General features: G+C 55.3%; 1 protein-coding gene across 1 annotated transcript in view; it reads right to left on the reverse strand.

Moving 5' to 3' along the window:
• Positions 1-230: 230 nt before the first annotated feature.
• Positions 231-15,064, reverse strand: part of rtkn (rhotekin) — a 34,309-nt gene continuing 19,475 nt past the window's right edge. Inside the window, 8 exon segments of the mRNA NM_001102913.1 lie at positions 231-1,698; positions 2,774-2,876; positions 5,277-5,381; positions 7,886-8,051; positions 8,132-8,257; positions 12,328-12,434; positions 13,516-13,610; positions 13,730-13,963. Coding sequence (NP_001096383.1) covers positions 1,692-1,698; positions 2,774-2,876; positions 5,277-5,381; positions 7,886-8,051; positions 8,132-8,257; positions 12,328-12,434; positions 13,516-13,610; positions 13,730-13,963 — 943 coding nt within the window. The 3' untranslated portion in view covers positions 231-1,691.

Below are 15,064 nucleotides of genomic sequence, written 5' to 3' on the forward strand. Positions count from 1 at the left end.
CCCCCAGCAACCCCTCTGCTCCACTTCATTCCAGCCCTTCCTTAACCCCCAGCAACCCCTCTGCTCCACTTCATTCCAGCCCTTCCTTAACCCCCAGCAACCCCTCTGCTTAACAAGCTTCCAGCACCCCCATTGCTTCACTAGATCCCATCACCCCCTCAGCTCCCAGCATCCATCCCGCTCTCAGTGAGTGGAGGAGGGGGCGGGGCAGACAGAGAGAAGGAATAAGATAGATACATAGATATTTTATTATAATTAGAATCTCGTTAGCAGATATTTGGTACAGGCTGATTGCTTTGTCCCAGGCAGGGGCCCATATTGGGTTTGGCACGGGGCCCAACAGGCTCTCAGGCAAGGAGGGGGTTAATATCAGGTCACATGGCCGGAAATGGCAAGCAAAAGACTATAGTGGGAGGGACATTCTCCTATCATGTGTGGGAGTGTCAAGTGTGGGAGGGGCATGCTTTTTATGTGGGAGGGACACTGCCATATATGGAAACAACATACCCTAGAGTGGGAGGGGCACGGATCATTTATTTTATAGGACAGTCATTCTGGGGGGAGGTGTGCCTCAAATATGTATCCAATCAAAAGCATGCCTCTCATCCGCATCACTCTGCAGTGGGAGGGGCAAACCCTATGTCCCATAGTTCCCCCTCATTTGTGTCACCCTGCAGTGGGAGGGGCAAACCCTATGTCCCATAGTTCCCCCTCATTTGTGTCACCCTGCAGTGGGAGGGGCAAACCCTATGTCCCATAGTTCCCCCTCATTTGTGTCACCCTGCAGTGGGAGGGGCAAACCCTATGTCTCATAGTTCCCCCTCATTTGTGTCACCCTGTAGTGGGAGGGGCAAACCCTATGTCCCATAGTTCCCCCTCATTTGTGTCACCCTGCAGTGGGAGGGGCAAACCCTATGTCCCATAGTTCCCCCTCATTTGTGTCACCCTGTAGTGGGAGGGGCAAACTCTTTGTTACATTTCGAGAAGCTGGCCGTTAACTCGCTCCCATCACCCTGCAATGGGAGAGCCAAACTGCAGACTGGCCGTCCCACTTTGGCCTTTGCCACCCTGTTGTGGGAGGGGTTTGTGCTTGGATTAATTGTGCTCATATAAAGACATATTAAATCTATTAGAAGCTCAGGGCACCCACCCGGCGAGTCAGGGTAAGGAACATTAATTTGGACCCTTAATGGCCCTTGCACAGTTCAGAGTTGCCAGGAAAATGGGAGGAGTCTGAATGAGTCTCCACCCCAGAGGAGCGGAACGTTTACACTTGGCTCTGCAGCCAGTTGCGAGGGTCCAGCCTGTTCTTTAGATTCCTGGCACTCTTACGGGTCTGAGCCCCCCGCTCTGATTCTGGGGTGCTGCTGCCACTGCTGTTAGAGCCCCGTGGCCCCGGGGAAGGACTGGCAGGCCTGGGCGCCTCTGAACTCCTGCAGGGGGGGCTCTGCTCACAGCTCCTCAGGGCCCGGCTCTTTAGAGAAGTCAGTTTGGCATCCAGAGAGTGTGTCCTTGGCCGAGCCCTGGTGGGCCTGCTGGGGGGGCTGTCGCAATCCGAGGACGAAGAGCAGGAAGGAAGGGCAGAATTTGGGCTGGGGAACAGGGAGGTCCAGGGCGGGGGGTCCAGGCCCCTCTGCAGCTCAAACTCTTTCATTCTTTGGGACAAAAGATCAGGGATGGGGCCGAGACCTTCAATAGCTGCAGGAGACAAGAACACAGGGTTACGGCTGGTATTGCCCCCACCCACCCTGGTAATAATCCCGGCAAGGTTCCCAAGCTATTCCTACCCTTGCACCATCCGGGCAGAGCTCTCTGTGCCACCCTAGCAACCCCCCTGTCACCTTGGAAGGGCCACCCTGGTAAGGCAAAGTTAAATGAGCCACCCAGACAAAGTAGAGTATTTTGTGCCACACTAACATGGCTGATATCCCTGTGCCAGCCTGGTAGGACAGTAGAGAATGATTCTCTGTGCCACCCTGACAGAGCAGAGTTCCCAGTGCCACCCTGACAGAGCAGAGTTCCCAGTGCCACCCTGACAGAGCAGAGTTCCCTGTGCCACCCTGACGGAGCAGAGTTCCCTGTGCCACCCTGACGGAGCAGAGTTCCCTGTGCCACCCTGACAGAGCAGAGTTCCCTGTGCCACCCTGACAGAGCAGAGTTCCCAGTGCCACCCTGACAGAGCAGAGTTCCCTGTGCCACCCTGACAGAGCAGAGTTCCCTGTGCCACCCTGACAGAGCAGAGTTCCCTGTGCCACCCTGACAGAGCAGAGTTCCCTGTGCCACCCTGACAGAGCAGAGTTCCCAGTGCCACCCTGACAGAGCAGAGTTCCCTGTGCCACCCTGACAGAGCAAAGTTCCCTGTGCCACCCTGACAGAGCAGAGTTCCCTGTGCCACCCTGACAGAGCAGAGTTCCCAGTGCCACCCTGACAGAGCAGAGTTCCCAGTGCCACCCTGACAGAGCAGAGTTCACTGTGCCACCCTGACACAGAGTATTTATGGCACACTGACAGGGAAGGCTTCCCTGTGCCAACCTGGCAGAACATAGTCACTGTGCCAACCTGATAGGACAAGCATATATTCCTGTGCCGCACTGCCAAGGTAGAGTTTCCTATGCCTCCCTGTGCCAATGTGTTAGGGAACAGCTCCCTGTGTGCCCCCGGCAGGCAAGAGTTCCCTGTGTGCCCAAATGGCACAGTTCCCACAGTTCCCAGAGTGCCCTGTAGAGGGGGCATTACACACACAGGCTATAGAGTGGGGCTCTCGGTTACAAACCTTTCACTGTAATAAGAGGAGAGGAGGGAGCGGATCTCATCGGACAGCGCATTATCCTGCAGCAGGAGCCCCTCTACACAGGGGGCAGGGGGCACAGACACTGCAGGGGGGGAAGGTAGGCAAGATAGCGAGGGCAAAGCCAGGGGAGAGGGGCATCAGGGAAATAGCACCATGCAACAAGTAGTAATGTTGTGGGGGTAGAATGAGAGGGAATTCACAGGGGAGAGGGGTCACACACGGGGTTAATGCCCAGGAAAAGAGACCAATCACAGCGGAGAGGGGGGGCCGGGAAGGGGCACAAAAAGCAAAGCAAGAGGCAGATACAGGCGAAGCTCAGGGATATGGCGGCAAATAGACGTTTAAATGGGAGACCAGTATGGGAGTACAATGGGGCAAATGGGGCAGAATAGGGGTGCAGTGCACAGCAAATGGGGGTGTAATGGGCCAATGCACAGCAAATGGGGGTGTAATGGGCCAATGCACAGCATGGGGGTGTAATGGGCCAATGCACAGCATGGGGGGGTGTAATGGGCCAATGCCACAGCAAAATGGGGGTGTAATGGGCCAATGCACAGCAAATGGGGTGTAATGGGCCAATGCACAGCAAATGGGGTGTTAATGGGCCAATGCACAGCATGGGGGTGTAATGGGCCAATGCACAGCATGGGGGTGTAATGGGCCAATGCACAGCAAAATGGTGGTGTAATGGGCCAATGCACAGCAAAATGTGGGTGTAATGGGCCAATGCACAGCATGGGGTGTTAAATGGGCCAATGCACAGCAAAATGGGGGTGTAATGGGCCAATGCACAGCATGGGGGGGTGTAATGGGCCAATGCACAGCATGGGGGGGTGTAATGGGCCAATGCACAGCATGGGGGGGCACGGGAGAAGCCAAAAGTGAGTAGAGAAGAAAGAGAAGAAAGTTATGAGAAAGAGATAAATTGTGAGGAAAGCGAAAGAGTTAATCATAGTTAGTCATGTGACCTACACACCAGGGTGAATCTGTGGGGAGGAGAGAGTACTAATTACTCAGCACGGCCAGGAGGAGAGAGTACTAATTACTCAGCACGGCGAGGAGGAGAGAGTACTAATTACTCAGCACGGTCAGGAGGAGAGAGTACTAATTACTCAGCACGGCGAGGAGGAGAGAGTACTAATTACTCAGCACGGCGAGGAGGAGAGAGTACTAATTACTCAGCACGGCGAGGAGAGAGAGTACTAATTACTCAGCACGGTGAGGAGGAGAGAGTACTAATTACTCAGCACGGTCAGGAGGAGAGAGTACTAATTACTCAGCACGGCGAGGAGGAGAGAGTACTAATTACTCAGCACGGCGAGGAGGAGAGAGTACTAATTACTCAGCACGGTGAGGAGGAGAGAGTACTAATTACTCAGCACGGTGAGGAGGAGAGAGTACTAATTACTCAGCACGGTCAGGAGGAGAGAGTACTAATTACTCAGCACGGTCAGGAGGAGAGAGTACTAATTACTCAGCACGGCGAGGAGGAGAGAGTACTAATTACTCAGCACGGCGAGGAGGAGAGAGTACTAATTACTCAGCACGGTGAGGAGGAGAGAGTACTAATTACTCAGCACGGCGAGAGGAGAGAGTACTAATTACTCAGCACGGCGAGGAGGAGAGAGTACTAATTACTCAGCACGGCAGGAGGAGGAGAGAGTACTAATTACTCAGCACGGTGAGGAGGAGAGAGTACTAATTACTCAGCACGGCGAGGAGGAGAGAGTACTAATTACTCAGCACGGTCAGGAGGAGAGAGCTTACTAATTACTCAGCACGGCGAGGAGGAGAGAGTACTAATTACTCAGCACGGCGAGGAGGAGAGAGTACTAATTACTCAGCACGGCGAGGAGGAGAGAGTACTAATTACTCAGCACGGTGAGGAGGAGAGAGTACTAATTACTCAGCACGGTCAGGAGGAGAGAGTACTAATTACTCAGCACGGCGAGGAGGAGAGAGTACTAATTACTCAGCACGGCGAGGAGGAGAGAGTACTAATTACTCAGCACGGTGAGGAGGAGAGAGTACTAATTACTCAGCACGGTGAGGAGGAGAGAGTACTAATTACTCAGCACGGTCAGGAGGAGAGAGTACTAATTACTCAGCACGGTCAGGAGGAGAGAGTACTAATTACTCAGCACGGCGAGGAGGAGAGAGTACTAATTACTCAGCACGGCGAGGAGGAGAGAGTACTAATTACTCAGCACGGTGAGGAGGAGAGAGTACTAATTACTCAGCACGGCGAGGAGGAGAGAGTACTAATTACTCAGCACGGCGAGGAGGAGAGAGTACTAATTACTCAGCACGGCGAGGAGGAGAGAGTACTAATTACTCAGCACGGCGAGGAGGAGAGAGTACTAATTACTCAGTCCAGATCCATTCTAGTGCTGGGCTGTTCTTGCCTTGGGAAACTGTAGTTCTAGCCCCCACCTCTCCTGTAGATGACTGTATAAACCCAATGTTGGAGTAAGGGGACACTCACCCATGTCATGGTACAGAGAGCGCTGCTTTGTGAGTGCGAGTGGAGTGCGTTTGGGGGCAGGAGTCTCAATCTTCATCAGGTCGTCGCAGCATTGTTTCCACTGACCTGCAGGGAAATACCCACATCACTCAGCGCCCCACCAGCCCCTCACTCTATACGCCCCCCAGTGCCCCTCACTCTATACGCCCCCCAGTGCCCCTCACTCTATACGCCCCCCAGTGCCCCTCACTCTATACGCCCCACCAGCCCCTCACTCTATACACCCCCCAGTGCCCCTCACTCTATACGCCCCCCAGTGCCCCTCACTCTATACGCCCCCAGTGCCCCTCACTCTATACGCCCCCAGTTGCCCCTCACTCTATACGCCCCCCAGTGCCCCTCACTCTATACGCCCCCCAGTGCCCCTCACTCTATACGCCCCCAGTGCCCTCACTCTATACGCCCCCCAGTGCCCCTCACTCTATACGCCCCCCAGTGCCCCTCACTCTATACACCCCCCAGTGCCCCTCACTCTATACCGCCCCCAGTGCCCCTCACTCTATACGCCCCCCAGTGCCCCTCACTCTATCCACCCCCCAGGCCCCTCACTCTATCCACCCCCCAGCCCCCTCACTCTATCCACCCCCCAGGCCCCTCACTCTATACACCCCCCAGTGCCCCTCACTCTATCCACCCCCCAGCCCCTCACTCTATACACCACCCCAGGCCCCTCACTCTATACACCCCCCAGGCCCCTCACTCTATACACCCCCCCAGGCCCCTCACTCTATACACCCCCCAGGCCCCTCACTCTATACACCCCCAGCCCTTACTCTATACACCCCCCAGGCCCCTCACTCTTACACCCCCAGGCCCCTCACTCTATACACCCCCCAGGGCCTTACTCTATACACCCCCCAGGCCCCTCACTCTATACACCCCCAGGCCCCTCACTCTATACACCCTCCAGGCCCCTTACTCTATCCACCCCAGGCCCCTCACTCTATACACCCCCCCAGCCCCTTACTCTATACACCCCCCAGGCCCCTCACTCTATAACACCCCCAGTGCCCCTCACTCTATACACCCCCCAGGCCCCTTACTCTATACACCCCCCAGGCCCCTTACTCTATACACCCCCCAGGCCCCTTACTTATACACCCTCCAGGCCCCTCACTCTATACACCCCCCAGGCCCCTTACTCTATACACCCCCCAGGCCCCTACTCTATACACCCTCCAGGCCCCTTACTCTATACACCCTCCAGGCCCCTCACTCTATACACCCCCCAGTGCCCCTCACTCTATACACCCCCCAGTGCCCCTCACTCTATACACCCCCAGGCCCCTTACTCTATACACCCCCCAGGCCCTTACTCTATACACCCCCCAGGCCCCTTACTCTATACACCCCCCAGGCCCCTTACTCTATACACCCCCCAGGCCCCTTACTCTATACACCCTCCAGGCCCCTCACTCTATACACCCCCCAGTGCCCCTTTACTCTATACACCCTCCAGGCCCCTTACTCTATACACCCCCCAGTGCCCCTCACTCTATACACCCTCCAGGCCCCTCACTCTATACACCCCCCAGTGCCCCTTACTCTATACACCCTCCAGGCCCCTACTCTATACACCCTCCAGGCCCCTCACTCTATACACCCCCCAGTGCCCCTTACTCTATACACCCTCCAGGCCCCTCACTCTATACACCCCCAGGCCCCTCACTCTATACACCCCCCAGTGCCCCTTACTCTATACACCTCCCAGGCCCCTCACTCTATACACCCTCCAGGCCCCTCACTCTATACACCCCCAGTTGCCCTTACTCTATACACCCTCCAGGCCCCTTACTCTATACACCCTCCAGGCCCCTCACTCTATACACCCCCCAGTGCCCCTCACTCTATACACCCCCAGGCCCCTTACTCTATACACCCCCCAGGCCCCTTACTCTATACACCCCCCAGCCCCGTTACTCTATACACCCCCCAGTGCCCCTCACTCTATACACACCCCCAGGCCCCTTACTCTATACACCCCCCAGTGCCCCTCACTCTATACACCCCCCAGGCCCCTTACTCTATACACCCCCAGGCCCCTTACTCTATACACCCCCCAGTGCCCCTCACTCTATACCCCCCCAGGCCCCTTACTCTATACACCCCCCAGGCCCCTTACTCTATACACCCCCAGCCCCTTACTCTATACACCCCCAGTGCCCCTTACTCTATACACCCCCCAGTGCCCCTTACTCTATACACCCCCCAGTGCCCCTCACTCTATACACCCCCAGGCCCCTTACTCTATACACCCCCCAGGCCCCTTACTCTATACACCCCCCAGGCCCTTACTCTATACACCCCCAGGCCCCTTACTCTATACACCCCCCAGGCCCTTACTCTATACACCCCCCAGGCCCCTTACTCTATACACCCCCCAGTGCCCCTCACTCTATACACCCCCAGGCCCCTTACTCTATACACCCCCCAGGCCCCTATACTCTATACACCCCCCAGGCCCCTTACTCATACACCCCCCAGGCCCCATTACTCTATACACCCCCCAGGCCCCTTACTCTATACACCCCCCAGGCCCCTTACTCTATACACCCCCCAGTGCCCCTTACTCATGTCATAGAAGTGCTGCCAGAAAGCCTCCATCCAGAGGCGCAGATCCTCCCGACTCTCGGCCCTGAGCGTGTGCGTCACCTCCTCGCAGCCGTACCGGTTGGTAATGGACAGACTATGGACCTGGCCTGGCCCATCTCGATCTGAAGCCCGGATCCTGGTCTCCTGTAAGGAAAGGGAGGTGCTGATTGGGCAGGAAGGGCTACTGGCCCATAAGTACCAACATGCTCAGAGGAAGCTCTCACCTTATTAACAGATATTGTCAGTTCTGGTTCCGCTGTTGGATCCGCTTTACTGCGCTGATGGAAACAGAGCAATCGGCATCCGTGTAGAGCACAGAACACGCGCTCCCAACCGTGCTGCTCCCGGGCCTAAAGGGACAAGTCAATATCTCAGGCAATGGGATACCGGCATCAATGGGAGCCCCCTATAGCCAGGCAGTGTCTCAGGGATAGATACCGGCATCAATGGGAGCCCCCTATAGCCAGGCAGTGTCTCAGGCAATGGGATACCGGCATCAATGGGAGCCCCCTATAGCCAGGCAGTGTCTCAGGGATAGATACCGGCATCAATGGGAGCCCCCTATAGCCAGGCAGTGTCTCAGGGATAGATACCGGCATTCCAAATGGGAGCCCCCTATAGCCAGGCAGTGTCTCACGGGATAGATACCGGCATCAATGGAAGCCCCCTATAGCCAGGCAGTGTCTCAGGCAATGGGATACCGGCATCAATGGGAGCCCCCTATAGCCAGCAGTGTCTCAGGATAGATACCGGCATCAATGGAGCACCCCTATAGCCAGGCAGTGTCTCAGGCAATGGGATACCGGCATCAATGGGAGCCCCCTATAGCCAGGCAGTGTCTCAGGGATAGATACCGGCATCAATGGGAGCCCCCTATAGCCAGGCAGTGTCTCAGGGATAGATACCGGCATCAATGGGAGCCCCCTATAGCCAGGCAGTGTCTCAGGAATAGATACCGGCATCAATGGGAGCCCCCTATAGCCAGGCCAGTGTCTCAGGGATAGATACCGGCATCAATGGGAGCCCCCTATAGCCAGGCAGTGTCTCAGGATAGATACCGGCATCAATGGGAGCCCTTATAGCCAGGCAGTGTCTCAGGGATAGATACCGGCATCAATGGGAGCCCTCTATAGCCAGGCAGTGTCTCAGCGGATAGATACCGGCATCAATGGGAGCCCCCTATAGCCAGGCAGTGTCTCAGGGATAGATACCGGCATCAATGGGAGCCCTCTATAGCCAGGCAGTGTCTCAGGGATAGATACCGGCATCAATGGGAGCCCCCTATAGCCAGGCAGTGTCTCAGGGATAGATACCGGCATCAATGGGAGCCCCTATAGCCAGGCAGTGTCTCAGGGATAGATACCGGCATCAATGGGAGCCCCCTATAGCCAGGCAGTGTCTCAGGCAATGGGATACCGGCATCAATGGGAGCCCCCTATAGCCAGGCAGTGTCTCAGGGATAGATACCGGCATCAATGGAGAGCCCCCTATAGGCCAGGCAGCGTCTCAGGGATAGATACCGGCATCAATGGGAGCCCCCTATAGCCAGGCAGTGTCTCAGGCAATGGATACCGGCATCAATGGGAGCCCCTATAGCCAGGCAGTGTCTCAGGGATAGATACCGGCATCAATGGGAGCCCCTATAGCCAGCAGTGTCTCAGGGATAGATACCGGCATCAATGGCGGAGCCCCCTATAGCCAGGCATTGTCTCAGGGATAGATACCGGCATCAATGGGAGCCCCCTATAGCCAGGCAGCGTCTCAGGGAGAGATACCGGCATCAATGGGAGCCCCCTATAGCCAGGCAGTGTCTCAGGGATAGATACCGGCATCAATGGGACCCCCTATAGCCAGGCAGTGTCTCAGGGATAGATACCGGCATCAATGGGAGCCCCCTATAGCCAGGCAGCGTCTCAGGGATAGATACCGGCATCAATGGGAGCCCCCTATAGCCAGGCAGTGTCTCAGGCAATGGGATACCGGCATCAATGGGAGCCCCCTATAGCCAGGCAGTGTCTCAGGGATAGATACCGGCATCAATGGGAGCCCCCTATAGCCAGGCAGCGTCTCAGGCAATGGGATACCGGCATCAATGGGAGCCCCCTATAGCCAGGCATTGTCTCAGGATAGATACCGGCATCAATGGGAGCCCCCCTATAGCCAGGCATTGTCTCAGGGATAGATACCGGCATCAATGGGAGCCCCCTATAGCCAGGCAGTGTCTCAGGGATAGATACCGGCATCAATGGGAGCCCCCTATAGCCAGGCAGTGTCTCAGGATAGATACCGGCATCAATGGGAGCCCCCTATAGCCAGGCAGTGTCTCAGGGATAGATACCGGCATCAATGGAGCCCCCTATAGCCAGGCAGCGTCTCAGGGAGAGATACCGGCATCAATGGGAGCCCCTATAGCCAGGCAGTGTCTCAGGGATAGATACCGGCATCAATGGGAGCCCCCTATAGCCAGGCAGTGTCTCAGGCAATGGGATACCGGCATCAATGGGAGCCCCCTTATAGCCAGGCAGCGTCTCAGGGATAGATACCGGCATCAATGGGAGCCCCCTATAGCCAGGCAGTGTCTCAGGCAATGGGATACCGGCATGAATGGGAGCCCCCTATAGCCAGGCAGTGTCTCAGGCAATGGGATACCGGCATCAATGGGAGCCCCCTATAGCCAGGCATTGTCTCAGGGATAGATACCGGCATCAATGGGAGCCCCCTATAGCCAGGCAGCGTCTCAGGAAGAGATACCGGCATCAATGGGAGACCCCCTATAGCCAGGCAGCGTCTCAGCGGATAGATACCGCATCAATGGGAGCCCCCTATAGCCAGGCAGCGTCTCAGGGAGAGATACCGGCATCAATGGGAGCCCCCTTATAGCCAGGCAGTGTCTCAGGGATAGATACCGGCATCAATGGGAGCCCCCTATAGCCAGGCAGTGTCTCAGGGATAGATACCGGCATCAATGGGAGCCCCTATAGCCAGGCAGTGTCTCAGGGATAGATACCGGCATCAATGGGAGCCCCCTATAGCCAGGCAGTGTCTCAGGGAGAGATACCGGCATCAATGGGAGCCCCCTATAGCCAGGCAGTGTCTCAGGGATAGATACCGGCATCAATGGGAGCCCCCTATAGCCAGGCAGTGTCTCAGGGATAGATACCGGCATCAATGGGAGCCCCCTATAGCCAGGCAGTGTCTCAGGCAATGGGGGATACCGGCATCAATGGGAGCCCCCTATAGCCAGGCAGCGTCTCAGGGATAGATACCGGCATCAATGGGAGCCCCCTATAGCCAGGCAGTGTCTCACGGGATAGATACCGGCATCAATGGGAGCCCCCTATAGCCAGGCAGTGTCTCAGGGATAGATACCGGCATCAATGGGAGCCCCTCTATAGCCAGGCAGTGTCTCAGGGATAGATACCGGCATCAATGGGAGCCCCCTATAGCCAGGCAGTGTCTCAGGGATAGATACCGGCATCAATGGGAGCCCCCTATAGCCAGGCAGTGTCTCAGGCAATGGGATACTGGCATCAATGGGAGCCCCCTATAGCCAGGCAGTGTCTCAGGCAATGGGATACCGGCATGAATGGGAGCCCCCTATAGCCAGGCAGTGTCTCAGGCAATGGGATACCGGCATCAATGGGAGCCCCTCATAGCCAGGCATTGTCTCAGGGATAGATACCGGCATCAATGGGAGCCCCCTATAGCCAGGCAGTGTCTCAGGATAGATACCGGCATCAATGGGAGCCCCCTATAGCCAGGCAGTGTCTCAGGGATAGATACCGGCATCAATGGGAGCCCCCTATAGCCAGGCAGTGTCTCAGGGATAGATACCGGCATCAATGGAGCCCCCTATAGCCAGGCAGTGTCTCAGGGATAGATACCGGCATCAATGGGAGCCCCCTATAGCCAGGCATTGTCTCAGGGATAGATACCGCATCAATGGGAGCCCCCTATAGCCAGGCAGTGTCTCAGGGATAGATACCGCGCATCAATGGGAGCCCCCTATAGCCAGGCAGTGTCTCAGGCAATGGGATACCGGCATCAATGGGAGCCCCCTATAGCCAGGCAGTGTCTCAGGCAATGGGATACCGGCATCAATGGGAGCCCCCTATAGCCAGGCAGTGTCTCAGGGATAGATACCGGCATCAATGGGAGCCCCCTATAGCCAGGCAGCATCTCAGGGATAGATACCGGCATCAATGGGAGCCCCCTATAGCCAGGCAGTGTCTCAGGGATAGATACCGGCATCAATGGGAGCCCCCTATAGCCAGGCAGCGTCTCAGGAATAGTTACTGATGCCCCGCCCATTCTTGAAGAAGAAGCCCCGCCCATATATAGTCTAGCAGAGCCATTCCCTACTGGATCCCTGGGGTCAGCCCTACTAACTGTCAGTCCCCTGGCCCAATATGGACAGTACCTGTATCTGCAGAAAGCCCGACATGATCTCCTGGTTCATACAGTCTGGTTGGGCGGTGAGACGACAGCAGACGCTCCCGTATAGCGGCAGCCAACCAGAGCTCTCCTCTGGGAAAGGGAAGATAAGTAACAAGGTGAATGTTGGCCCAGTTTAGGGGCGGTCTGTGCAGGAAGGACTGGATCCCAACTCCCAGCATCCCCCCCCAGCAACAAGAGATAATTACTTTTAATTAACATGCATGCAAATCACCATAATTTTACCCACAATGCAGTGTGTTTCTCCAGAATTCTAGCATCATATTGGGCACTCAGAAACAGCCATTCTAGCCATGTTTGATCCCAATAGAAAATAGTGGGAAGACTGTGGCCCCTCCTACACAATGGCCGACATTGAGGGAAGTGGTCAAAAGGGAGCCCCCGATTGGTCATTTCCCTATGGGAACAAACTGTAAATATATCCTTATAAACGGTGCTTAGTGATGTCATCAGTTATAATAATATACGGAGCTTGGTGATGTCATTTCTGTCACATGACTCACTGAAACGTGTATATTATAATATAGTACCCCCTATTGTAAAATATGAGGATATTAGGAGTCACCTTGGAATTCCATGACCTTCGGCCTTGTACCTTTATATGGTCATGGGACCCCCCCAGGGGCTTATAATATCCTTATATGTTACAATGGGGGCACTTTATTCACTATATATAATAAGGAACTCCTCGGGGGCTTATAATATCCCTATATGTTACAATAGGGGGCACTTTATTCACTATATATTATAAGGAACTCCTCGGGGGCTTATAATATCCCTATATGTTACAATAGGGGGCACTTTATTCACTATATATTATAAGGAACCCCTCGGGGGCTTATAATATCCCTATATGTTACAATAGGGGGCACTTTATTCACTATATATTATAAGGAACCCCTCGGGGGCTTATAATATCCCTATATGTTACAATAGGGGGTACTTTATTCACTATATATTATAAGGAACCCCTCGGGGGCTTATAATATCCCTATATGTTACAATAGGGGGCACTTTATTCACTATATATTATAAGGAACCCCTCGGGGGCTTATAATATTCCTATATGTTACAATACCCTGACTCCATCCCATTGTGGCCACCAGGTCACTCACTCTGCCCCAGATGAAGTAGCCAATCAGAGTGCATTTACCTGTGCCACTTATGGTCAGATCGTGGGTGCGGAAGCCATCTTGTACGTCAGCGAGCGCCAGGCGAGTGTGAGCCAGGAGCTGAAATTTGGGACCTCTGAAAAGACAAAGCGGATCCGTCTGTGCCCAGGTATTGGCTAAGGGACCCCTTGTTTCTCCAGAACCCCTCAGGTACCACAGGGGGGGGGGCACATATCCTCACACTCAGGAACTCACTGCACAGTGGGTGTTGGGAGTAAGACCGGTCCCCCTCCTCCTCCTCCTCCATTGCTAAAGGGGCTCCCCTGAGTACCATCCAAAGCCGCTCGGACCCTGCGCCCCGACGACCGCCCAAGGGAACTGCTCAGCTTAGTGGAAAGCCTTCTGGGAGTCCCTGAGAGAGAGAAATCTTCATCCACAGAGCAGCTGTATAACTGCAGGTGTAGGTCAAAGCCAGGATCCACGTCGGAGCTAATGAGACATCAACAGTCAGAGCCCACGTGTCCCTATCAGCCACTCACAGTGCAACCTTACAGCCCACGTGTCCCTATCAGCCACTCACAGTGCAATGTTACAGCCCACGTGCCCCTATCAGCCACTCACAGTGCAACCTTACAGCCCACGTGCCCCTATCAGCCACTCACAGTGCAATGTTACAGCCCACGTGCCCCTATCAGCCACTCACAGTACAATGTTACAGCCCACGTGCCCCTATCAGCCACTCACAGTGCAACCTTACAGCCCACGTGCCCCTATCAGCCACTCACAGTGCAACCTTACAGCCCACGTGCCCCTATCAGCCACTCACAGTGCAATGTTACAGCCCACGTGCCCCTATCAGCCACTCACAGTGCAACCTTACAGCCCACGTGCCCCTATCAGCCACTCACAGTGCAATGTTACAGCCCACGTGTCCCTATCAGCCACTCACAGTGCAACCTTACAGGCCCACGTGCCCCTATCAGCCACTCACAGTGCAATGTTACAGCCCACGTGCCCTATCAACCACTCACAGTGCAATTTTACAGCCCACGTGCCCCTATCAGCCACTCACAGTGCAATGTTACAGCCCACGTGCCCCTATCAGCCACTCACAGTGCAGCGTTACAGCCCACGTGCCCCTATCAGCCACTCACAGTGCAACCTTACAGCCCACGCTCCCTATCAGCCACTCACAGTGCAGCGTTACAGCCCACGTGCCCCTATCAACCACTCACAGTGCAACCTTACAACCCATGTGCCCCTATCAACCACTCACAGTGCAAGTTACAGCCCACGTGCCCCTATCAGCCACTCACAGTGCAGCGTTACAGCCCACGTGCCCTAATCAGCCACTCACAGTGCAACCTTACAGCCCACGTGCCCCTATCAGCCACTCACAGTGCAAGCGTTACAGCCACGTGCCCCTATCAGCCACTCACAGTGCAACCTTACCGCCCACGTGCCCCTATCAGCCACTCACAGTGCCAACCTTACGCCCACGTGCCCCTATCAGCCACTCACAGTGCAACCTTACCGCCCACGTGCCCCTATCAGCCACTCACAGTGCAACCTTACAGCCCACGTGCCCCT

The sequence above is a fragment of the Xenopus tropicalis genome, chromosome 1 (genome assembly GCF_000004195.4).
Source record: "Xenopus tropicalis strain Nigerian chromosome 1, UCB_Xtro_10.0, whole genome shotgun sequence".
NCBI lineage: Eukaryota > Metazoa > Chordata > Amphibia > Anura > Pipidae > Xenopus > Xenopus tropicalis.